Source organism: Ranitomeya variabilis, chromosome 1 (assembly GCF_051348905.1).
Source record: "Ranitomeya variabilis isolate aRanVar5 chromosome 1, aRanVar5.hap1, whole genome shotgun sequence".
In the NCBI taxonomy this organism is placed as follows: domain Eukaryota; kingdom Metazoa; phylum Chordata; class Amphibia; order Anura; family Dendrobatidae; genus Ranitomeya; species Ranitomeya variabilis.
In genome coordinates this window covers 1,100,321,514-1,100,346,638 of record NC_135232.1, presented here as the reverse complement: position 1 = coordinate 1,100,346,638, position 25,125 = coordinate 1,100,321,514, and the positions used below count along the sequence as shown (strand labels likewise).

General features: G+C 44.6%; 1 protein-coding gene across 4 annotated transcripts in view; it reads right to left on the bottom strand.

The window, feature by feature from the left end:
* Positions 1-24,642, bottom strand: part of AFAP1 (actin filament associated protein 1) — a 112,717-nt gene extending 88,075 nt beyond the window's left edge. For all 4 annotated transcript variants that reach the window (XM_077280091.1, XM_077280093.1, XM_077280092.1 and 1 more), the window contains exon 1: positions 24,497-24,642. In XM_077280091.1, the coding sequence (XP_077136206.1) occupies positions 24,497-24,548 (52 nt within the window). In that variant the 5' untranslated portion in view covers positions 24,549-24,642. The remainder of the gene's footprint in view (positions 1-24,496) is intronic.
* Positions 24,643-25,125: the final 483 nt, after the last annotated feature.

The window sequence follows — 25,125 nt, the reverse complement described above, 5'->3', positions numbered from 1 at the left end:
ATATTGCTGTAATTTGGCACCATCTGACTGTTCTTATTATAGGCTGGAAAGCAGAGACTTTTGGCCTGGAAGGTCATAATCACCAAGAATCAGGATGGTAGCAATGCAAGAATACGAGGGAGAATTAGGACAGCAGAACTGCAGCAATGTGGTCTTGGGAGCTAAACTGCTTCATGATTATAACCAGTATGCCGGTCAGAATTCACGTCAAATATACACGATGAATGGCGAATGTAGGGAAAAATGACAAGGCAAACTTTTTTTTTTTTTTTAACATAAGTAATTATTTTAATTGCACCGAGTTTAAATCTGCAATCGTTAGTCCTTCATTCAGCTAAGATGTACAATTTGTAGCCTGATTTTTATCTTCTAGGAGTGTCTCTACCAGTAATACAGGCTGGATGTCAGGTCTGTATATACACAGGATGCGCCTGCCTTTATTCAATCCTATCTGCACAGTTTCTATCCTGCACTTATTTTCCTATCCCCATGCTTTCCTGGTTATCTTTAACCTGTATTCTCTGCCCTCCCTGAGATTGTACATGCTTTCTCTCCTCTCCACACTGGAGATGTGTGCACTCTGCTCTGCCTCCCTGCTGCCAAATCTAAAATTGAGAGAAGAGAAAGGGAAGGGGAGGGAAAGCGGTCAGGAGCAGGAACATGAACACTGACTGATTATTAGTATCATTTTTGCAAAGCATAGATCTAGATGAAGGATTTACAGGACTTACTATGCAGAAGCCAAAAATGGTAGAATATTTTTTTTTTTCAATATAGACATTACATTTAGCAAGTTGCTTAACTTTGCATTAAGGAAATGAATGAACAATAAAAAAAAAAATGAATATTTAGAAGTCAATTGTGGTGTCCCCCATTTGCTTTGATGTCAAACCGACCAAGTGCAGAATCTATGGCAGGACCAGGAGCCACCAAATAATCTTTCTCTAGAGAGGTTGTCATCTCCAGAACTACACAGACACCACATTGATTAGAGTAGGCACTGTGCAATGTTTGATTCCCCCTCTGGGGGCGCTGCAGGTAAATTGAACACTTACTGTCGGGTTATGGGATGGATCGCAGCTGATCACTGAGGATCACACACTTTAAGATGAGCATAATGTTAGAAGTATTTTGCCAAGAAGTAGGGATTATCTAAACTGGACAACCCCTTTAAATAAATGAAAGCCTTAAGCACAAACATCAATCTTCAAAAGGTTTATAATCGGATTCCGAATCTGATGCGGAGTCCCTTCCTCTGTAACCACCTTATGTCCCCGAGACGGCGCTCATATTTGATCTCTTAATGCCGTGTGCCCGAGAAACAGGAATATTAAGGTCAATGGAACGAGAGCTCAGATTAAAGCCACATGTCTCACGTTCGGTAGTTACTTGTCTTCTGGTCTGATGTTCGCTACATGTGGTTTGCCTAAATCTTGTAACATGTCATCAAGGTGCGGTTCATAAGTCAGAAAGAAAACACCTTCCCTTAGACGGAGCCGTTCACAGGGAAACGAACCACTGAGCCCCAAGTCTCTGAAGACCCCAAATTCTTCACAACCAGGACCTTGTTCTACTGACCATAGATCTTGGACGTGACTATTGCCCTCTTGATACGAAATAAGCAACGACTTACAAGACATTTCTCTTGGTCTACTCCTCATTTTGTAGTTACCACTATTATGGCCAGGAATTGTCACAATCGCATCACATCTGTGGCCCCCCTGAATTCATGTCTCTGACTGGGGCTTCTTCCCATTTTTCTGTTATTCAGATACAAGTTCCTCAATTACTAAGCAATCAGCGTTTCAATTGATCTACAAATGACTCTTCAGCCTCATTTGGATATCTGAAGCCTCTGTCACTCCAGCTCTACTAATCCCCCCCTGCCCAGTGCCGCCTCCTCCTGCATGATTGACGGCTCTTTTACATTAAGTCACATAGTATAGAGGCTGTGAGTGAAGCAAGAAGAGGATATGCATAGAGCTGGAGTGACAGAGGCTTCAGATCTACAAATAGTTCTTCAGCCTCATGTGTATATCAATTGAAACCGCTGATTTATCAGTAGTGGAGGAACAGACTGGCCATGTAAAGGTATTGCTAGACTTGTCTTTGAAAGCACTGCATGCTCAAATAATCAGGTTTTTTTTTGGGGGGGTGAGGGTTGTGAAACACCCAATGTGAAGAGTGACAACCAATGCAGAATGAGCTCGCTAATGTCCAGGACATCAACACTACTGAGTTGTAAGCAGTGATTGCATGAGGGTCTATATCGGGGGTACTGCGTCAGGTCACCACCTATGTTATTGCTTATCCATCGATCGAAACCTGGTAACATTTAATTAGCCATAATAAATTGTACAACCTCTAAACGAGGTCAGCCGAATGTGCCGATGTTGGCCGTCAGTCTTGAGAGTATACAGTATGATAAGATGTCGGGAGACATAAGGGTTGAACAACTTGAATTTCACTGCCCGTTACTCAGGCAGTAACCGGCAGCCAGAGGGGACTGGCAGCAGCATTCTTATCTCACTCCTTTCGGAAATACATGAATGTTCGGCTCAGCCAAACAAAAATTGGGGGGAGATAGCCGATGGCCAAAAGAGGGCTCAGCCGTCAGCTATCGGAAGTGTGTGGCTAGCCTAAAGCTAGAGGTATGGCCAAGATGTTGCCATGTGGCGAAGATCAGGCAAAACATACACCCAAACCAATTATCTAAGATAGTTACGGTGTTTTATGAAGGAGTTCAACAGTACGGAAGATGACCATACAAGAAGCCAAACCAGCAAGTTTTGGAAGGATTAGCCAACGATCTAACATGGACTGATGCTATCCGATAGTCCTCAATGGGCAGCCATCGGGAAGATAGGGATCGGTCAGGTGGGATTTCTACGTGCTCGATCTCTTCTTTCACCTAGAGGTAAGAATTTCCAGAGCTTTATAGGCAACTTTAGAGGAGGTCATTCAGTCAGGACGGGACAACTATCGAATGTGAGAAGATTTTGCGGAGTATGGCTCAAGTCTACGAGGACAATGAATACTCGGAGCCTGGAAGGCTGATTACATTGTCTTCTCTAGAAGATGTCTACTCATGAAGCGGGCACCAAACTATAGGACGTTGCTATAACAAACACGACTAGGTTTATACAGCTCTTATCAAGTCGATTCCAAGCCTATAACCAAATAAATCTACAATGAATGCAAATAAACTATGAATCAGACATGTCTCTAACAAGACAGTAGACACAAGACTAGGTGGTCTCTCCACAAAACACCATGAGAAATAAACATCTAGAGCCCGCGTTCCCAGCCCTCTAATTTTATTATGTGTGTGCTCATTATGTGAAACGAAGCACACGCTTCAAAACTATAGGAAATAATGAGTAGGAACATTGCAAAAGAACTGTCCACAAATCCCTCTGATCATCGAAAACAATGAAGAATAAAGTAAAAAAAAAAAAAAACACTATGATTAAACTCCTTCAATAAATCCGGATTTTGCAGAAAACGTTCCCATTTTGACCCTAGGAATAACGTACGATTGTGGTTTTGGTCTCACACAATGACGGTACACAAGCCATTCTGCTCGATTTGATACTGAGGATGTCGCAGGCAGAGAGAACGCTGATTAAGGAAAATCCAGTCCTGGCGGTGGTTCATCTATGAGGTGGTCTACAGAAGAATGTGCTGGGGTTAACGAAGATGTGAGGAAGAAGAAAGAAAATAAAGACAACGTCTTATCCAACCTTATAATGATCGCTCTGAAAGTACCGAAGCCAAGGTCTGAGAAGATGATCGCTTACAACGAAGCCATCATACAGTGCTCATAAAACACGAAGCTGATGGGACATAGTCTTTTTTTTTTGCCTAGGTTATTGGCAGTGGTCGGTCTCCTAGGTCAAGAGCTCAGCACTTACAAGCTCTTTCCAATAAAGCTTGTAAGCGGCACTGACGCTGGATCCGGACAGATTCAGTTCTGCGCTTTGATGCTGCAGTATCAGTCGGCGGGCACACAGTTCGGGTCAGTGGTGCGACAATGCCGCTAGTCCAGATTGTCAATCCTACAGAAGAGCTCTATGCCTCAGAAACCTGAGGAGTGGGATGTTCCCGAAAGTCAATCATAACAAGACAATGCCTAACTACCACAGAAATGAATGGAAGTTACGGAAACACCACGGCACAGTGAGCCACACCACTTCTGTAACTCGAATTCAACTGGTCACCATTAAAGGTGATCCCACGCTCTCCATAGAGACAGTGTCCTTTAACAGATGGTCAGGCGGGGCTACTGAGAGTCAGATCCTCACCTATTTAAAATTGGTGGCCTATTCTAAAAAGTGGTACCCGGTTTCAGCCAACTTCTGCCCACAGGCTCGGTTAGTTGTAAAAACAAAGAAACTGCTTTACTTACCTTCCCCAGATCGAGCGATCTGTGTCCACCACTGCTCCAGTCTTTGGTTGCTGCGGTAGACAACGCTGCAGCCAATCACTGAGCTCAATGGCTCTGCCAAAGTGAATGTCAAAGTAAATGGGGTTATAGAGTTCATGATTATGGATGACTACCTGGCAACAGCTTTAATAGTCCTCTAGCAACAGATTCCCTTTAAAAGGCGGGTATTTATCCACTAGTGGATAACACGCCCTCTTCATAGTCCTGCAGACCGGGGATCGGAGGAATGATGCTCGTCTGGGGAGTTAGAATTATGTTTTTTTTTGTTTTTATTTTGCACTGCAAGCCAATAGGAAGGCGCTGTCCCATAGTTGACGACCTCTTCATAGCCCCTTAAACCAGGGCTGTAGAGTCAGAAGGTCAAACCTCCGACTCCTCAATTTCCCTGACTCCCGACTCCACAGCACTGGGCTTGCAATCCTATGGGCCAAGTGCAGGTACATACAGTATATATCTCTGCAAACATGGACAAGTTCAAAGGAGCAGAACAAACAAGATCCTAAAAGAAGCAGAAGATTCCTTCTCTTATCTGGGGAAGCCTTCCTGAAAACACAGAGACAAAGTTTATTAACCCATCCGAGACCTGGGACATTCACTCACCACTATCTCGGCCACAATCCGTCCTCGATGCTACACCTCTGTCTACAATGGGCTTTATAATCGGACATTCAGCTGAATATTTAACATACTGATATTTGAAATAAAAGGTTAGAAAATAAAAATTATAACACAAGAATATGTAAGTCGCCAGAATAAAATTATAAAAAGCACAAAAAAAAAACAATACACAAAAGGGTCCAGATTCATTATTTGCATTTATTTTATTTATTTTTTTTTTACTTTGACTCGTGGTTCTTACTGATGGCTTTCATCAACATGATGCACACAATGTTAATTTTACACACAGCCAACAATATACTTTTTTCCCTATTTTTAACATTTTTTTGCAACTTTCAAGTGCAAAAAGTAGAACATTTTTCAAAATTGGCATACAGGGAAAAAAAAAAAAAGGTCACATGACCCCGGCCAAGCGCCAACATGTGTAGTCCGTGATCACTGGACCTGAGCCCTACATACCACTACCTACGACATCCTGCATCCCCAGCACCTCTTCCGATTAGTAGACCCCTTGATGTCATCAGTGCATGTAGCTGCTGTGTAATGCGGCCACCAATCAGAAGAGTCGGTGATGATGCAGGACGTAGAAGATCCGCGGGGCTCTGGGCCCATGAACTAATGAGGTGGCCACAGGACCATGATCCTGCTAATCTTTTTGCTCAACTCTTGTCAGTGTCCAACCCTTTAAAAAGGAGCCTTACAACATGACCAGGGATAAAAGCCACGCCAAAGCCTCATCTACAGACCGCCTGTTTCAGGTCGTTTGCCCCTCATCAGTATAGTGCAGAGTCTGGTTGGCTGAATGTGACATCTTTGAGGCAGCTTGTGGGACGTACTGGTTCTCCTTAGCTTACTATGCAATTTCTAAAGCAATGCTGAATGGGATAACACTATGAAAATGAACGCTCTCACAAAATAAAAGAAACAATCTTGTAAACACCACATAGGAGAGAAAGCTACTATATAAAGGTTGGATATTGACTTATAGGGTAGCTACCTCTCCAAGGTGGTAGAACATAAGAAACTAATGTCCTGCAAAGTAACCCACAAAGCTACCCTATGAGTGAATCTCCAAGGAGTGGACGACCCCTTCAATTATTGTTGGCCACACATTCCATTCCATCCCGGTATATTTAGGCCTTGTACATTTAGAAATATTTTTCCGCTTTCTGGAAGAACGTTGTATACAAAGTATAACCAGAGAATACAAATCGCATACTGAAAAGTGCATGTTTGGTGTTTTCCTGTGGTGGAGACAAGCCACCGTGGGCATATTCATTGGCATGTGCTGGAGTCTCCTTTGGAAGGACATGTTGAAAAAAAGATCCTGATGGATCCAAGGATAGGCAACACGAAGCGTGAACCAAGATCAAATACTTAGTGCCTTTGTGTAAGTCTCACCTTGTAAGGTGGACCCACTAAGCCTCAGGTCAGGGTGGGCACAGAAGGTTATCAAGCACTTGGTACGACGAGGATTTGCTAAACTGGTAATGGAAGATAGGACGGAAGCAGGACGACACAACAGGAACAGACGACTTGTATAAAGTCAGAGATCTAAACCCAAGTATGTAGAACACCGTTCAGAAACAGGTGTGTGTCCAAACAGGCCTTAGTGGCCTAGGGAGATGATATCAAGGAGACAAGCTGGGACATTTGTGAAGCCCAACATTGAGCACAGTGGCCATAGGGGAAGGAAGCGGAGCTCTGTCAAGCAGAGACAGGTGCGCAATACAAATGCAAACAAGGCCCTCATACATATTAGATGAAAGTTGGCCAAACTGGCCGATTTCACGATGACTGGCTATCGAATGTGTATGGGACCTCCCAACTCTCCCACCATATGCTGTTGGGGGAAGATAACAATTGGGCAGCTGAAATTTAACACACAAAATTCTTTAGTTTCCGAAAAGAAGAGTCACTGACTGATGTGTCTTCCAGAGGCTGTCTCCCTTCCACCTACTGAAAACCAATGAACGCTCAGACGAGCTGAAAGTTCTTCTTTATGTGGTGTAGCGTTTCCCTTACTTCGGGTCTTGGGGGACACTCGCTTTGCACAGGAATAACGCATACAGGCACGATTTCTCACACAAATTAAGTCTGCTCCGGTTTATTAAAGCATCATAAACCGCACCGTAAGCCAGGATACACACAGTCTGTTACTTTAACACATGTGGCTTTACAAAACATTCGGTAGTCACGTCTTTTCTCTCCATTACAGTTCGTTACATGCATCAACGGAACATATTAAACCCCGACAGTCTGTTCCAATGGCAGATACATCTATGCCGTATATCACAGGTTTTTCCCATACCAGGGGTTACCTCTCAGGAGCTTCAGCTCCACACACTACACTCCTGCCAGTGCTGGTTCATAGGGAAACTGCCTCACTGGGATCACAGTCCTTGTGACCAGGGCACCTCGGATAGTCCAGACCCACAGTAGGAACTGTAGCTTCCCCAACACAGAAATCGTCTCAGGCTCTGTAGATGCAGCCTTTCCATGCGCTTCCAGGAAGTCCAATCACAGGCACTTCCAACACACAGGCCATCAGTCCATGATCTTACCAGGTGCTTGCAGGACTCTAGTCCATCTGAGGACAATCCAACACCCTGACCATTCCAGGAATCACACTCTTACCAGGTGCTTGCAGGACTCCAGTCCATCCCAGGACAATCCAACACCTCGAGCATTCAGTCCATAGCCTCAGCAGTGCTTCCAGGACTCCAGCCCACTTCAGGACAATCCAACACCCTGACCATTCCAGGACTCACACTCTTACCAGGTGCTTGCAGGACTCCAGTCCATCCCAGGACAATCCAACACCTCGAGCATTCAGTCCATAGCCTCAGCAGTGCTTCCAGGACTCCAGCCCACTTCAGGACAATCCAACACCCTGACCATTCCAGGACTCACTCTACAGTGCTTCCAGGACTCCAGTCCAGTGCTAGGAGAATCCAAAACTGACCGTCCACTTGGTCCACGGTCTCAGGTGCTTGCAGGACTTCTCCAATGCCAAGAGACTCCAACACTGACCGTCCAGGACCTTGCAATGGAGCAAACGGATCCATACACAGGAACCATGTGACCCACACCCTGGTCACATTACATACCTGTAACCACTCCCCTGGGTGGGAGTGTGGGTGGGTGTGGCTAGTTTGACCCTCCCATCTCTCATAACTAGCCCTGCCAGTCTCCCATTAGCATTACACCATTACTTGTGGGACTACAGGTCCCAGAACACCAACCAAACTTCAGAATGACAGCGCAGAGTGTCTTCCTCTGCAACACACAAACCGGCCATTTTCACTCCTGCCGGACTTTGTCTCATCACATTTATGCCTCCAAGCGCATCTTGAAGAGCACACACAGCGCCTCCTGGCTGTAACGTGGGTCACTGCACCACAGTGGGAACCGGGAAACATACCCGTCAGCCAACAGCTCTATCACTTGGATGGTCTGCCTTAAGCTACCCATAAATATGTGCTAGCTGGTGGATGAACTTTCTCTCCCAACTCCCCCACACACCCTCGGTGTTCTCTGAGACATCATCTGGCATCGACTTGCCGAGCAAATGGATCAGGAGACTCATTTCCAATAACCAGATACTTATGTCTGTAGATGTAATCAGGGCTGTGGAGTCGGTAAGCCAAACCTCTGACTCTTCAATTTCCATGACACCAACTCCGACTCTACGACTCTGACTCCACAGCCCTGGATGTAATCTGTCGGCGACATTTACAAGACCCCTGTAAACAGAGGTTTTAATGGATCCTTCCAAAATCATTAGGTTCGGATGACTTATTTAACGTGTATGGGGCCTTTATTCCGGCTCTTGAAGGTTCTACCTACAATTTTTAGGTTTCATATTGTCAGCTGACCATTCACACAAAGTCATTGCCTATTTTCCATGGAATTCTTGCAGAGAACTTTTCCTTACAATAAAGCTGTCTACTTATCATATGGTTTTCCAGGCTGATAAATGTTAGATCTTATCTATAGCTTCACAACCCTTGCACCTGTGCAGTGGGAGAATCATCCCGGCAACTTGGCCGAATGCCAGTGATATGTACAACTTCAGTCCCCGAGGCTCTCCAACAACAGAAAAAAGTTTCCAACACCCTGGTAAAAGTTTTCCAGCAGATCTTCATCGCTGAGAACTCACTTTGCTGTCAGTAGCTTTGTGAAGGCCTTGCCTTGTTCAGGAACCTCCAACATAGAGGCAACGTAAGAGTCTCTGAGATAAGAATGGCTCCTAACGTATCTTCTGTGGGATCTATCTGAGCAGCCGGACCCTAATTGAAGTCAGGTTTGCCAGAAGCTTCATATGATAATAGGGTATAAATCTGAGAAACAATGAAAGCTGAATCTATTAATCATATAATCCTATAGGAGAGAAGGGAAAGACAAAGCAGATCTTCACCACATCTCTAACAAGGACAAAAAAAAATATTAAAAAAAATATAAAAACGATGAAAATTAATCAAATGTACGGAAATTGTATGTTTTCATAAAAAGTATCTGGGCAAAAGAAAATATAATGGAAAAATACATTTGACCACACATGGTACATATTTTAGCTACCAAACAATGAAGGCCAAAAATATGGACAGGCACGAGTAGGGTTGAGGGTTTCAAGCGACATGTCGCACTATGTCAAAAAGGTCGAATAAGAAAAAAAATAGAATGTGAAAATGATTCCCGATTTTAGAAAAAAAAAATAAAGTCTATGATCGCTAATGGATGTCTTGACGTTCTCCATAGTGGTTCGGCTGTTTCCGTGCTCCCCAAAGACATCAACGTACATGGAATCCATTATAGGTGGAAGAGACGAAGCCATAAAAGGGTTTTCTGGGGTCACAACATTTATGCTCCATGATATCAGATAGCTGGGAGCCAAATCTCGCTGGCCGTGTATTGAGCAATCACTCAAAGGGAGACACTACGGATGGAAAAAAAGTTTTGTTAAGTGCTCTGGGTGTGGCAAAGTACTTCCCACTTTATTTGAATATTGCAAAAATCATGGATTTCTTTGGATTAAAATGAAGGAGAGCCCCTGCAAAGGACGGACTTGTCCAGGAAAAACCAAGGCCAGATAGGCATTTACCATGCAGCAGCCAGTGGAGGGGACTTATAGTGTTACATGGCGGTCATTTACATGAATGTCCATACAAGGCCTCATTCAGACATACAAGGCCGCCATCCGTGCAGTTCAGGACCCATAGACTTGTATTGGTACTTTTCATTCACGATGTAATAAAAAGGCAAAATCATGGAGACTTCTTTTTTTTTCAAGTAACATGATCCACAAAAAATAAAAAAAACATGTAAACCGCCCCCACAGACTATAATGAAGACTCACGAATAAAACATGGATGTGAAAACCGTTGGTCTGAATAAGGCCTAATAGAAAAAAAAGAGAAGATTCACACATCTATTCGGATTTTATTAAAAAAAAAAAGCCTTAATTTTTAATCCATTACAACATAGGGATCCATGGGGGAATCAAAATCCTGACACGTTTCTGGCGATGCATGCACCCCTAGTCATAGTATAACTGCAGCAGCAGAAACGCGTCAGGTGTTTAAGTCCCCCATGGATCCCTATGTTGTAATGGATGACAAAGGCTACTTTTTATACTGCCGAATAGAATTTTCTCTTCTTCATGGTTTCTTCGCTGTACCTACCCAGCAGGATTTGGAACCCACTGGTTTTCGATTTCTCATGCAGCCCGTTTGACCAGCAAGCTTGGTGAGCGCCGTTCTTTTCTTATTAGAATACAAAAAAAGTCTTGTGTCATTAATTGGGACTACAATGGGATGGATTTCCACTTTAAAGATGAACGTCCTCTAAACTAGTAATTTTTTCCCTTCCTCAAGGTTTCCCACTCCACACACTTTGATTAAATAAAGCCTAGTAAAAAATAGTATCAAACATATAATAATAATAATATTATTAGATAAGTGTCTCGTTTCACAGACAATAAAACATTTAAAAAAAAAAAAAATTCTGAAAAACCATCTGAGATGTCAACCAACAAACCAAAAACTAATTCAAGTAAAAAACTGTACAAAAATATGTAATAAAGAAAATAGTGATCCTTCTTCGTGCATGTCACAACGAGAGAGTCCACATGTTTATAGCACGGCAGATCGGAGATAGCATAATCTTCATAGCGGGAATATGAGATCATCTGATTTGGCCCGTACACGAGGCACATCCAGCGTACAAAAACATGGGAGCGCGCGGACATTCCTGGAGGAACCGTCCATCAGCTCCTCCCGCCTTGTGTTTGCAGCTGCCTCCCAGGACTCTCGTCCCAGCTCTGCCCCGGGGCAGCTGTTCCCTTCTTCTTGTCATCACATATATTGTATACACAGCACAATGATTTGACACGGATTCGGGAATCACATGCATATCTTCTGTCTGCATGTGACACAGAGCACAAATCTAGAAATACAAAGTCTGATCCTCATAACCTCACAAATAGGTCTTCACGCCATGTGGATTCTTTACCTGTTCTTCCTAAAGGATCTTTTAGTGTTTGGTTCCCCTTTTTAGCTAATGAAGACAATCAAGTCCAAAGACGGACTTCCCTTAAACCAGGAAAGAGGTTGAGTTCACTGCCCGAGCCCTGTATAGAATTGCCTTGGCTAAGGAAAAACAGCTTGAAGAACCTGGGGCACATGGTCCAGTTCCCTCTCCTTAGCTACATCTCTTAAGCAGGCTTTGACTACTTGGCATCACCCTAAAAGTCCACCAGTGGTAACTCCAGCAAGTCTAAAGCTGGTCATACACATTACACAAAAGATGCCCAAAGCCACCAATGTTGGTGAACATTTAAGGTGGCCATAAACATTAAAGATCAAAGCAGACAATTCTACCAAAGTTCATCACGTAAAATTTAACAAAAAATAAAAAAATTATTCCATGATCAGGAAAAAAAAAAGGAAAAAAAATTGTCATCCAAAAGTTTCTACACCATGAATGATCTTTCCGTGAAAGAACCTTCCCGAAAGGATTGTTTGACCTCTGCTGGTGTGTGATCGGTCAACGTGAACAAAAAAGGTTAAAGGCGGCTTTGTTGGAACAAGCGTTCAATATTTGCTCAACTTTCAACCTATTTACTGTATATCTATTGTGTAGATCCACCTTTATGGGATCCTTCTAATTTAGTCTGCCCATGTGGCAAAATATTTGTCCTATGGCTATTCCGGCCGACCCACCCTATACAGATTGATGACTCTCCAAGCATCCATGCGTTTTAAGGGAGAGGGTATAAGCCAGCAGCAGTCCTCCTCCCTGGTGAATAAGGGATAAGGCCTGATGGAATCCAATATTTCTTTACCTCAATATCTTCCGAGAAGAGATGGTTGCCTGGTCCTGCCAAAATCAGTAGGTTCTCACATCCTTACTAATACGTATTGTCAGCCTTTACATTTCAACATCGAAACCCAAAATAAAAAAAAAAAAAGAGAAAAACACAAAATGACCGTATACCCTACAGCAACTAAATAAGTACACAGTAATGATAAATGTAAATAACGTAGGGTTCTTCGTTATGGTAAACTTTTAAAAGCCATCCCACCACAATAAGGTGGACCCATCGTTACTGTCCTAACCTGTCTAGTATTAAAGCCTGACCATGTGTCATACAACATCAAGGTGAAAAAGGACAGAGCAGGTCTGGGCCCTGGGTGCCTGATGTCTACACCTTGTCGTGGTGAAATGGCTTTTATGCTTTTTTGATCAAAATAGCCTTAAGTACCCTATGTTCTCTACATGTATTATTACCATTTACTTGCTGTAGGGTATATGCTCATTATGGTTTTGTCTGTGAAATTGCCACAGTGCTCTTACACGTTGCACGTATACCAGCTTATAGTTCGGCTCATTTATTTGGTTTTGTAGTAATTTTTTGTTCCCTATCTGAGCCAATGATTTCATCTGTATATTTTCCCCTGGATAGATGTCTCAGTCGGGAACCTATCCTTCTCTTTATTCACAAAGACGTCGTATGACACATGGTCAGGTTTTAATACTAGAGACAGGCTAGAACCGTCCCGATGGGTACACCTTGTCGCAGTGGGTACACCTTGTCGCGGTGGGTACACCTTGTCGCAGTGGGGACACCTTGTCGCTGTGGGATGACTTTTATTCTATTTTGATTACAATAGCAGTAACTAAGTGCTCTATGTTATTAACATGTACTATTACCAATTACTTTCTGTAGGGTATGTGCTCAGTTTGTTTTTTCTTGGGTTTTCTCTGTGAAATGGCCACAATGTGAACATGCTCTTACACTTTCCACAGACACCAGCTCATTTATTTGGTTTTGCTGTAATTTCAACATGCCTGATCCCTTTTTTCAGCTGCCAGAAGTGTCTTCCAATGGATTATTCCCCTCCATCCAGGGAAGATAAGACAGATATTCGTACCTCCATACTTCTACAAGCTCTACAATGCTTTTGTCCCATTGTGCGCCCGTCTCCCCAGCATAAATACTACTCTTGTATTCTCATACTATTTATATATCAATCACAGGTTTCTTGTAAGAAAGCCTCTTTCAGATAAAAGAACTTTCTGAGGATCCAAACCTTCGAGAAATGTGGTATTTCCAACCACAGGTTATTTTACACTTCAAGAAATCACTTTTATGCCGATTACGGTAGAGGTAAGGAACTATACGGTAGAGGTAAGGAACTAGGGAAACTAATACATAAAATAGTATAGACGCAAGCAAAGAAATCTAAACCAAACACCAGTAAGATTTTAAAAAACATTTTTTTTCTTAATCAAAATAATTTCTGGAATTTTGACATTTCACAGGTTCTAACATTATATATTGGGCCAATATAATGGCATAACACTCTGTAAGGAGTTGTACACAATTTTCAAACCAGATGATGTCTGCAGGATCAGCTAAACGTTCAATGTTTGAGGAGGCCTCCCAACCATTCCTTTTGTTCTCCTGAAGAAAAACTGGTGCCAAAAAAAAGAGTCTGGCAGCAGCTCAATCATGGAAAAAATAGGATCCCTCAACCAGGAGTGTTCATGTATATGGGAGAGTCAGGAGAGATAGCTTGGCCTACAGCAATCTAATGTGTATGGGGACTCTACAACCTAGCTCTCCATTCTAGGTCAATCAATGGGGGACATCCTCTAAACTAAGGACCTCCTCTATGCTGTACATATGGCAGTACTCAAAGGGGTTCTGACCCAAAGATAAGGTTACGCTTGTTGAAATGTGGTCCTCAAGCTTAGATCTCATGACTTATTGGAGGGGAAAGCTTCTGTCTCTTCCGGCAAGATTCTAGGGTTGTGGTTCTTGTATTTTCTGCCAGGGATCATCTGAGTTTCTTCAAACATGAAAGGTCCTGCAAGTTGTTGCTCACTTTGAGCAGCGTCTTTTGGTTAGAAGGGTCTCCTGTCAATCAGTTGGGCACATCGATGGGGGCTCTTAAATATTCAACAACTATATGTTTGGAAACCAACCAGTAGATCATTACATAGTTCCAACTGGAGTAATTGGGGTGGAAATTTGTAGCTTCCCTCCAGTCTTGAGAAGTTTTATACAGTGAGATAATCTGCCCCCAAAAAGCGCTAGACGAAGATCTAGGAAGATGATCGGTGCCTGGTTAGATTTAATCATGTCATAATGGCCATGAGGTGGGGGAGTTTTGAGTGATCCATCAGTTTTTCCTCTTTACTTTCATTATTATCTGCAAGACATCCCTTTTTACACGCAAGGGAATGTGCTTCCAATCAATGATTTTTTTTTTTTTACTGTCCGCAATGAATGTTGTGATCAACGGCAGAAAAAGCTTAATCTCGCAATGAACATTAGTTTAGGTGACCATCACCTACACGTAAAAGGCTTTGGTTTCCGCACGATAGATTTCCTCCAACTGGGGGTTTTGAAGACGCCCAAATGTGTAAGAAAGGAAACTGAACGGCGGACAAGATGATATTGAATTCATTGTTGCTGTGAAAATGCAGAACCGCTGAAACTGTAAGGCATCATGAAAGATGATCTATTACCGAATGTGTGGGCAGTGACGTAACCCAGAACTAAATCCACGAGGAATTCCCAGCGCAGACTAATTACTGCTGAACAAACTCTTCCAATTCTCTCTGTCACTTGGACATCAGGAATGTGCCTTAAAAGCACAAAAATCACTAACGTTAAAAAAAATAGGTCATGGGTCTTGTAATATAAAGAAAAAATAAGAAGCAAAAAAGTACAGATTCAGGGATCATGCTCACGATAAAGCCACGTTGTATGCGTCCGTAATACATAGCTAAGACGTAGGCTGAGACGGGCCATTATGGTACTCCAAGTGCCTTTGAATTAATATTGATTTTACGCATGGATTCAGATGAAATTTTAATAAAAGAAAAAAAAGTTGTGCCATGTTTTCAGGCCTGAAATATTATGAGGTTCTACAAGATGGGTGGCACAGGTCTAGAAAAACCTTGTCCAGGTCTAGGCAAGAGACAGATTGTTGGTCCAGGTCTCACCTTAACTGGAGAGGAGCCTGGTCTTCTACCAGATAGCGGTCTACTAAATGAACGTTTGGCCAACAGTTCTCTCTCCCAACTACCTAATACACAAGTGAAGGCGGCTCGGCCAGACTTTCAAGTGATTTCAAAGGGAAGATGGGAGACAGCCACTGACACACTTATCTAGAAATGGTTTATTGTCCCTGAAATCAAAAGGATCGGTTGTTGAAATTCCAAAGGCCCAATAATTCCCCGTGACATCACCTGTCAGGGAAGAGTTGGGAGGCCACCACACATATGAGAAGGTCAGTGGGTTCAGACGATTTTCATCTGTGTATGGGGTCTTTTACAATTTTTTACAAACCAGAAGAAACCTCATGTGGAAGTATCTAAAAATTGGTTTCCGATCTCTAACGTCCACCTAACGGCCTTTCATTTTCTCGGTAGCCACAAACCTTTACAAACACAACCTCACCCAGTAGCACTGCAGATGCGTCCTCTTTAAGGTACATTTACACTGTTAAACAACTGCAGATCGGCTATATGAAAGCCGATCAGCGTCGTTTGACAGCCTATTTAAACAGGCTGACCTCATTTCCTTGTGCACACAGAAAACCCTTGCTCGTGGCACCACATGCCCTGTTATACAGAGCGACATGCTACATGAAAATGTCAGCCCCTAGCAGGTGCAAAAAAATAAATATTAATACACAACATTCAGTTTGGTCTTAATAAATGAGCTTATAGTCAATAATTATTAATATAAAAATTGCAACACATTCCCTCTAAATTAGCGTCCAATTGCAGTCATCGGATACTGCTCTACGTTGGGTAAGATGGTGACATATTGCCGATCCCAGCCGCACGTCTGCTGGTTTGCTGATCACATTTCCAATAGATCTTGGGACTCGGAATAAAGGAGCTTTATTCTCCTCGAGTCCATCTGTAACCGGATCCCTCGGCAGTGAATGTGCACGGACATGAATTTCCAGAGTCGTACAAGAGGCTAGTGTTTATACTCCTCATTTATTCCATGCCGAGATTTCCTACATCGCACCTCGGTCAAGTAAAGCAATTCCTGGAGAACAAATGAACTCTGCCAACATTAAGAATGTGATAGAACGTGTATGCCCGACTCAGATCAACGCCCCGAATTTCCAACACTGAATTCCAGCAGAACGCCCAAAAAAAGAAAAAAAAAAAAAAAAAACCACCATAAATAACAAACTAAAAAGAAAAGTCAATAAAAGGCATAGAAGAGCACTTTTTTATATCTTTGAAAAAGACGCAGTAATGAAGGGTTGTCTCTGGTTTTAGAGCACCTTCAATTAAGAAGACCAAAATGAAGGATGGCAGAAGTAAGGAAGCGTGACTGCCCCATGTGCGTCTGCCTGCCTCAGCGTTACGCCTCACTTTTATGTGGACAGGTAATCCTTTTAAAAGAAAAATCATCTTGTAAGACATTGTGGACCTCAAAACCGTGATTGTGAGCAGTGTGGTAAGCCATGCAGGTTTCTGGTCGTCTTGCCCCAACCATGAAAAATGGAGACTGGGCAGAATTATCTGATGCTGACCAGTGGCTTAGAGTCAGACCCGCTCCTAAGGATGCCAGCGCTGCACTTTATATGGTGATGTCAAGGAGAACCATCTGAAAACAGGATACCGAGGTGACCTTGGGTGGTCCATGCTCAGGGTCACTAATGAAAAAGAAAAGCAAAGCCAACTGGATTCACAATTTTAGCCCGGAAACACACTAAGATGCCCACAGACTATGCTGGATGAAGAATCAGGAGACCTCATAGGCATCTGAAAGCTAATGGGTCTCTTGGCCGCTTGCCATAGTTATGATAAATCCGTGTTGTCAGCAGGAGACTATCGCTATTTGACTAGTAAACCTGCTGCCATGTAGTCATTCATACTACGCCAACACCACTGATTGGCAGCTTTCTGCCTATACACAGTGTACACAGAAGGCTGCCAATCAGTGGGGTTATACAGAGCTCAGCATTCACAGCACTGCAGCAGAGAAAAGAAGGATTTTATTACAACCACTGCACCCAAATAATGTAAGTGATATCTCTGGAATCAGGGTCTCTGCCCCTACGTGATGTTATTATCAGATGGGATAGCAAAACGCAGGTGACAGATTAGTGTAAGGGATATGCTACAGATTATAATTGGCTATGTATAACATGCACTTCCTGGGCTTTTACCATGTGTGTATTTTTGGAAAACATGCTTAATTGAATGTTATCATAAGGGGCCATTACCCCTGAGTACAAGTTATATATACTAACATTACCATAAAACGTGTCGTCAACATTCCCTGGAACATCACTGGTTAGAGGGAAAAAAATAGCATATACTGCGCTACAGGCACGTGTACAGCCCAACGCGGCTCTTATATACAGGAGCGGTGGCCATGGATGGCGGCTCTGTGCCAGTCACTGTCGCTCCCATGGATCTCAACCCTTTGTATGAAGAACGTGTCTGCAGATGTTTCCACAATGAGCTGTAATGCTAAAGCCTTTTTCATGTCGCACGTCACACAATGACCAGCCACGCTCCGCAACATCGGAGTGAAGGGGATGAGTGACAGCAGAAAGAAACATTTCCTTTAATGATGGGGGTCTTATAAGATTAGATCCGCCTTCCTTTTATGTCCCATGAAAGGCGACTAATGAGCGGCCTCGGACATCACAATGGTGCGTGTTCTCCCTCTTTCTATTCTTACGGAGAAATCTCTGTTGTGTCTGGAGATACTATACCGGAGGAGTCGTCATCCTCAAGAGTCACATCCTATTTATAAAGGACTAGCAGAATTTACCAACTTTGTAAGGGTCTTTTGGTCTTAAAGGGGTTGTCCAGGCTTGGGGTTCAAGTCTGCAGTGACTATGTAACAGTGTGCACTGTCAGGATTCTCCGATGCTGGCGGTCTTGTGACTGAGCATGCAATTTGCATAGTTACGGCCACATATCAACTAGACTGTGTCCAACCTCACTCAATTCACTTGTAGCACATCTAGTGGGCATGTGACCGCATGTATGCAATCTACATACTTGTGATCATGCACCCGCCGCCCGCTCACAGCGCCATAGAATCCTGACAGCATGCACACTGCGCGCTATCCCAGAGCGACTGCAGACTTGAACCCCAAGCCTGAACATCCCCTAACTGTTTGTTGTGTGCGTGGTTAAAAACAGCTACTGATATGAAGCCGATATATCCGAGTCGTTATGTGGCTCTCTAATGGTGTCCTTAATCTTTGCTTTTGTGTTCCTTTTTTTTTTTTGCGAATAACTCGAGAATGGTAGATGCTAGAGAGCCGAAACTTTTTTCGAAAGTGCTTGATAAAAAAACAAGTGCCAAATTTGGTTCAGAAGTTTGGCCGTGCATAAAATACGTAGGAGCGATAAAACTGACCATATAGCTGTCAATGTGCTACTGCATCCCTGCTGACTGCAGCCAAAAACATGGACGGGTCTAATAAATGTCTCAACGAGGAGACGGGAATAAGCCGCTGCCCCACACCTCTGCCAGCAGCTCATCTCCTGTGCACATAAAGGATCAAGCAGATTCACGTCCAATATGCCCAATCCTGGCTTCACACCATCTGATCTTCAGTCTTCCCTGTATGACTTTGCATGCAGAGATAGCTGTCAATCACTGGTTAGGACCGCCCAGTGGACTCATATATAAAGACACCAGGGACTCCAGCCAGTAATTAGTGGGGGCACCTCTGACAGCGGTCCCAGCATTGCACACTCCATTTTTCCCCTCTCTACACCTGTGAAACAGTGGGAGACCCCCATGCAGTGAGCTGTTTATCCTGCAGACAGTGGTAATAACATTCTGCATTGTTCCTCGGCTCGCTTTCGCCTTCAGGCAGGTTAAATCCTTCTCGGCTCTCTGAGGTGCACAAATAGCTTTGTATCATCCGCTCCTAGTCATTAACAGGACGGCTAGATAGACATGATGGTGGACCCCTCCTCTCCCCCTTTTCCACTCACATCTCAGTGTATGGGTCATCACAATCTGGGATTGTCTTCTTTGGAGAAAAGCTTCTCCTGACGTGTCGTTGGCCCCGATAATGAGCAGATCAAGGAGAGACCAAGCCGAATTCTAAGGCCTCATGCGCACACTGCAGAAATGCCAGGTGAGACGCCATCTACCGGATTGGCCAATTGCTGCAAGGTCCATTGGTCCACCGTGGCTGGATGGGGAAGAAATCAATTTCTACCGAACAAACATTCGGCCAAAAGTCATCTCCACCGACTCCCCCATACACAGGAACGTGCATTTAGTCGCTCTCCTATGTTCTCTACTAGAAAAATCAATGGTCGACACGACAGCCCGCGTCTTGTCTCAGGGAGAACGCTGCTATAGGCAGTCACCATCAACCATCAGTCCCCCATACAGAGTTAGACCACCGTGCCTGAATGTTAGGCCCTCCAAACATCATGATCATCACCTTCATGTGACAGGTGCAATTTTGGATAAAACACAGTAATTGACATTGACAATAGTGAGTATTGCCGGTAGACCCTGGTTCCCACAGTCCTCGTCCTGCAGAGCGTCTCGCTGACCCCCCGGGAGGACATATGTTTCTGTGTGAATAATGACCCTTCCTGAACTGCCGTATGCCGCGCTTATGAATTAATCATTCTCTCTTCACACACATCCCACCAATATTATTTTTTGCTTGCTCACCAGACAAAGCCCCAAAAATAATGGCGACCGTCAAAAGGTGTAAGCTGCAGCGGGCACTTCCATGGCAGCTTATGTTCTCAGAGTAAAAAGATTGGGTGCCAACATTTACCCTTCATTCTCCCATCAGCCATTACCTTCTAAGCATGGCCCGATCTTATAGTGCACAAATACAATCACACTCTGCCCAAATATCTAAGGCTACTGTGGAACGGCCTCGCCAATTGTGCACCAAGGATGGGTTCAGTACAAGCTCCTTAGTCCACCAGCCATCTGACCTAGTGGTGCCCCCTTAATTTGGGAACATATTTTCCCAAACCATTCCCACCCTATGTCCCATCTCTATCACCTGATAAGCAGACTGGACGCCCCATCTGCATCATTCATTTTCTAGGAGATTTCGGCAGCGCCAGAGGGTTTGGCCAAATCTTCTGGAGTCTCATAGGTCTCCGTTTCATTCCTGGAAGCCTCTTGGATGTTCTAGGATAGTTGGCAAGTGTGCCATAGCCATGCCCTTGGGGCTGACCCAGTTGTCACCAGGGCTGTGGAGTCGGAGTCATGGAGTCAGAGTCGGTGTCATGGAAATTGAGGAGTCGGAGGTTTGGCTTACCGACTCCACAGCCCTGGTTGTCACCCAGTTTGCCAAAAGTCCAGAAAAGACTAATAAGCCTAAAGGGAACAGAGAGATGAGATTTAGGGCAGAAAAATGAAATTGATTTCCACATCCGGGCTGAGTAGGAGAAATATCAGATGTCACCAATCCTTCCCATATACCAAGAAGAACAGAATAGTCTTTTTGGTCTTCTTTTTGGAGCGGGAAACATTGTATCACTGTCTACAGTAACATCGCGGCTTCATCCAGCAGAATAATTCACTCCAGGCCGAAGAAAACAGGATGAAGCACTTCATCAAACCGCAGTGAGATTCCCCGCACGCAGAAATACACGGGCGCCGAGAACTAAAACGAGAGGCCGCTAATGATATTACAATGGGGACATTAGGGGCGCAGTTCCATTTAACCAGTTCACTGCCCGACACAGCTGCAAGAAGCCTCCTCCGCTCGGCCAGAGAGGACAAGTCATTCAGTTACTTTCTCTCGCGGGCAAAAAAAAAAAAAAGAAGGGAGGATGAAATTCCCAATGGAAGAAATTGAAATACGTCTCAGTGAGCTAAGCCCGAGCCTCCACCAATCACCGGCGCACAGGAAATAAGACTGTCAGGAGACGAGAACCGCTCGCTGCCCAGAAAGGCTATTCAGTGATGGCGGCAGTGCCAAGTAGGCAGGGACCGGGTGGCACAGAGGACCTGCGAGCAGTTACTACACACAGAAACAGGGGTGCACTGTGCCATGCATTGCTTCATCCTGCAGAGATGTTCTGCAGCAGCTGCCCTCGGTCTCAGGCACTCACCAGCTGTCTGTATCCGACAAGTGAGGACCTGCCCTGAATCCCAATGAGCCGTCTGATTGCAGGCGAGGTGTATATACCCCTGTGTACGCAAATATACAGCCCTCCTAAAAATCACAATCCCATGGTATAGAAGCAATGCACCGGGAGAATAAAAGGGTTAATCTGTGCATATACATTACAAGCAACTATACAGTAAAGTAGTGCACATGTATAATACTCATACATACATACATATAATGCCTCCATAATAACGTAACACATAACATCCACATCATGCCCATAATACAGAGCCATGGAATCAATGCCCAATAAAAGACTATACAGCGGGTATAATGCCCGGCTATCAGTGTCTGCCCAGAATCCAATACACAGCTCCATATCAGGAGCTTACTACAACACATATGCACAGATCACCCATATAATGGCTTCTATCATAGCCGTACGTATGATATCCAGGATAACTGCACATTTCAGCAATATAATGGTTTATAACCATAATGCAATATATGTAGCCGTACAGTGCCCATAATACACACATTATACATCTCCATATAAATGCCCTCCATACAATGCATACACGCATACAGCGCCCTTCTGTCCATACAGTCACATATCTCCCCCATACAGCGCCCTTCTGCCCATACAGTCACATATATCCCCCATACAGCGCCCTTCTGCCCATACAGGCACATATATCCCCCATACAGCTCCCTTCTGCCCATACAGGCACATATATCCCCCATACAGCGCCCTTCTGCCCATACACTCACATATCTCCCCCATACAGTGCCCTTCTGCCCATACAGTCACATATATCCCCCATACAGCGCCCTTCTGCCCATACAGGCACATATATCCCCCATACAGCGCCCTTCTGTCCATACACTCACATATCTCCCCCATACAGCGCCCTTCTGCCCATACAATCACATATATCCCCCATACAGCGCCCTTCTGCCCATACAGGCACATATATCCCCCATACAGCGCCCTTCTGCCCATACACTCACATATCTCCCCCATACAGCGCCCTTCTGCCCATACAGTCACATATATCCCCCATACAGCGCCCTTCTGCCCATACAGGCACATATATCCCCCATACAGCGCCCTTCTGTCCATACACTCACATATCTCCCCCATACAGCGCCCTTCTGCCCATACAATCACATATATCCCCCATACAGCGCCCTTCTGCCCATACAGTCACATATATCCCCCATACAGTGCCCTTCTGCCCATACACTCACATATCTCCCCCATACAGCGCCCTTCTGCCCATACACTCACATATCTCCCCCATACAGCGCCCTTCTGCCCATACAATCACATATCTCCCCCATACAGCGCCCTTCTGCCCATACAGTCACATATATCCCCCATACAGCGCCCTTCTGCCCATACAGTCACATATATCCCCCATACAGCGCCCTTCTGCCCATACAGTCACATATCTCCCCCATACAGCGCCCTTCTGCCCATACAATCACATATATCCCCCATACAGCGCCCTTCTGCCCATACAGGCACATATATCCCCCATACAGCGCCCTTCTGCCCATACACTCACATATCTCCCCCATACAGTGCCCTTCTGCCCATACACTCACATATCTCCCCCATACAGCGCCCTTCTGCCCATACAATCACATATCTCCCCCATACAGCGCCCTTCTGCCCATACACTCACATATCTCCCCCATACAGCGCCCTTCTGCCCATACAATCACATATCTCCCCCATACAGCGCCCTTCTGCCCATACAATCACATATATCCCCCATACAGCGCCCTTCTGACCATACAGTGCCCTTCTGCCCATACACTCACATATCTCCCCCATACAGTGCCCTTCTGTCCATACAGTCACATATCTCCCCCATACAGCGCCCTTCTGCCCATACAATCACATATATCCCCCATACAGCGCCCTTCTGCCCATACAGTGCCCTTCTGCCCATACACTCACATATATCCCCTATACAGAGCCCTTCTGCCCATACACTCACATATCTCCCCATACAGCGCCCTTCTGCCCATACACTCACATATCTCCCCCATACACTCACATATATCCCCCATACACTCACATACATCCCCCATACACTCACATACATCCCCCATACACTCACATAAGTCCCCCATACACTCACATATGTCCCCCATACACTCACATATGTCCCCCATACACTCACATATGTCCCCTATACACTCACATATGTCCCCTATACACTCACATATCTCCCCCATACATTGCCCTTCTGCCCATACACTCACATACGTCCCCCATACACTCACATATCTCCCCCATACAATCACATATCTCCCCCATACACTCACATATCTCCCCCATACACTCACATATCTCCCCCATACACTCACATATCTCCCCCATACACTCACATATATCCCCCATACAGCGCCCTTCTGCTCATACACTCACATATATCCCCCATACACTCACATATCTCCCCCATACACTCACATATATCCCCCATACAGCGCCCTTCTGCCCATACACTCACATATCTCCCCCATACACTCACATATCTCCCCATACACTCACATATCTCCCCCATACACTCACATATCTCCCCATACACTCACATATCTCCCCCATACACTCACATATGTCCCCTATACAGAGCCCTTCTGCCCATACACTCACATATGTCCCCTATACAGAGCCCTTCTGCCCATACACTCACATATCTCCCCCATACAGCGCCCTTCTGCCCATATCCTCGGTCTTTCCTGCCATACAGTGCCCACACAAGGCTGGAGCTGTGCTGCTCTCGCTTTTCGGCCGTCTTACCTCGGCAGGACTTGTACATGGCGGCTCCGGTACAGGCGGCTTTCCCGGGCATGATGATGATGAGAGCGGCCGGGCACCCTGCTAACAATGGCAGCCTGACTGCTACTACACGGCCAGCATGTCCCTTCCAGCCAATGGGAGGGCGCTACAGCCGGGGTGGGCGGGGCCTAAGGAACAAAGAAGAGAGGCTGACAGTCAGTGACTACCGGCTGTGTGCGGCAGATTTATGCATAGCAACCAATCACAGCGCCGCTCTCATGTTAGAATGAGAAAATGAGAAATGAAAGCTGCGCTGTGATTTGTTGCCACAAATAAATATTATTTAGAGACAATTCCAAAATCTCACTAGAGGCTTTCAATTTTCCTCATTATTCACTCTTTGTGTCATCACATAATAACTAGACGTGGTTATAGCGCCAGGCAGGACTGTGACTGGCCAGAAGCACTGGGTGACAACCAATATGGCTGCCTCCTGAAGAGGTTGCTATAAAGGATAGACATACATAGTACAAGAGTTTTGCCTAAATTGGTTTCTGTGGGACACTATGATGATGTCCAACTTCCCTGACAGGCAGGAGAAACAAGGATTGGGCATGTTGGATTTTAAAGGGATATTCCCATCTTCATAC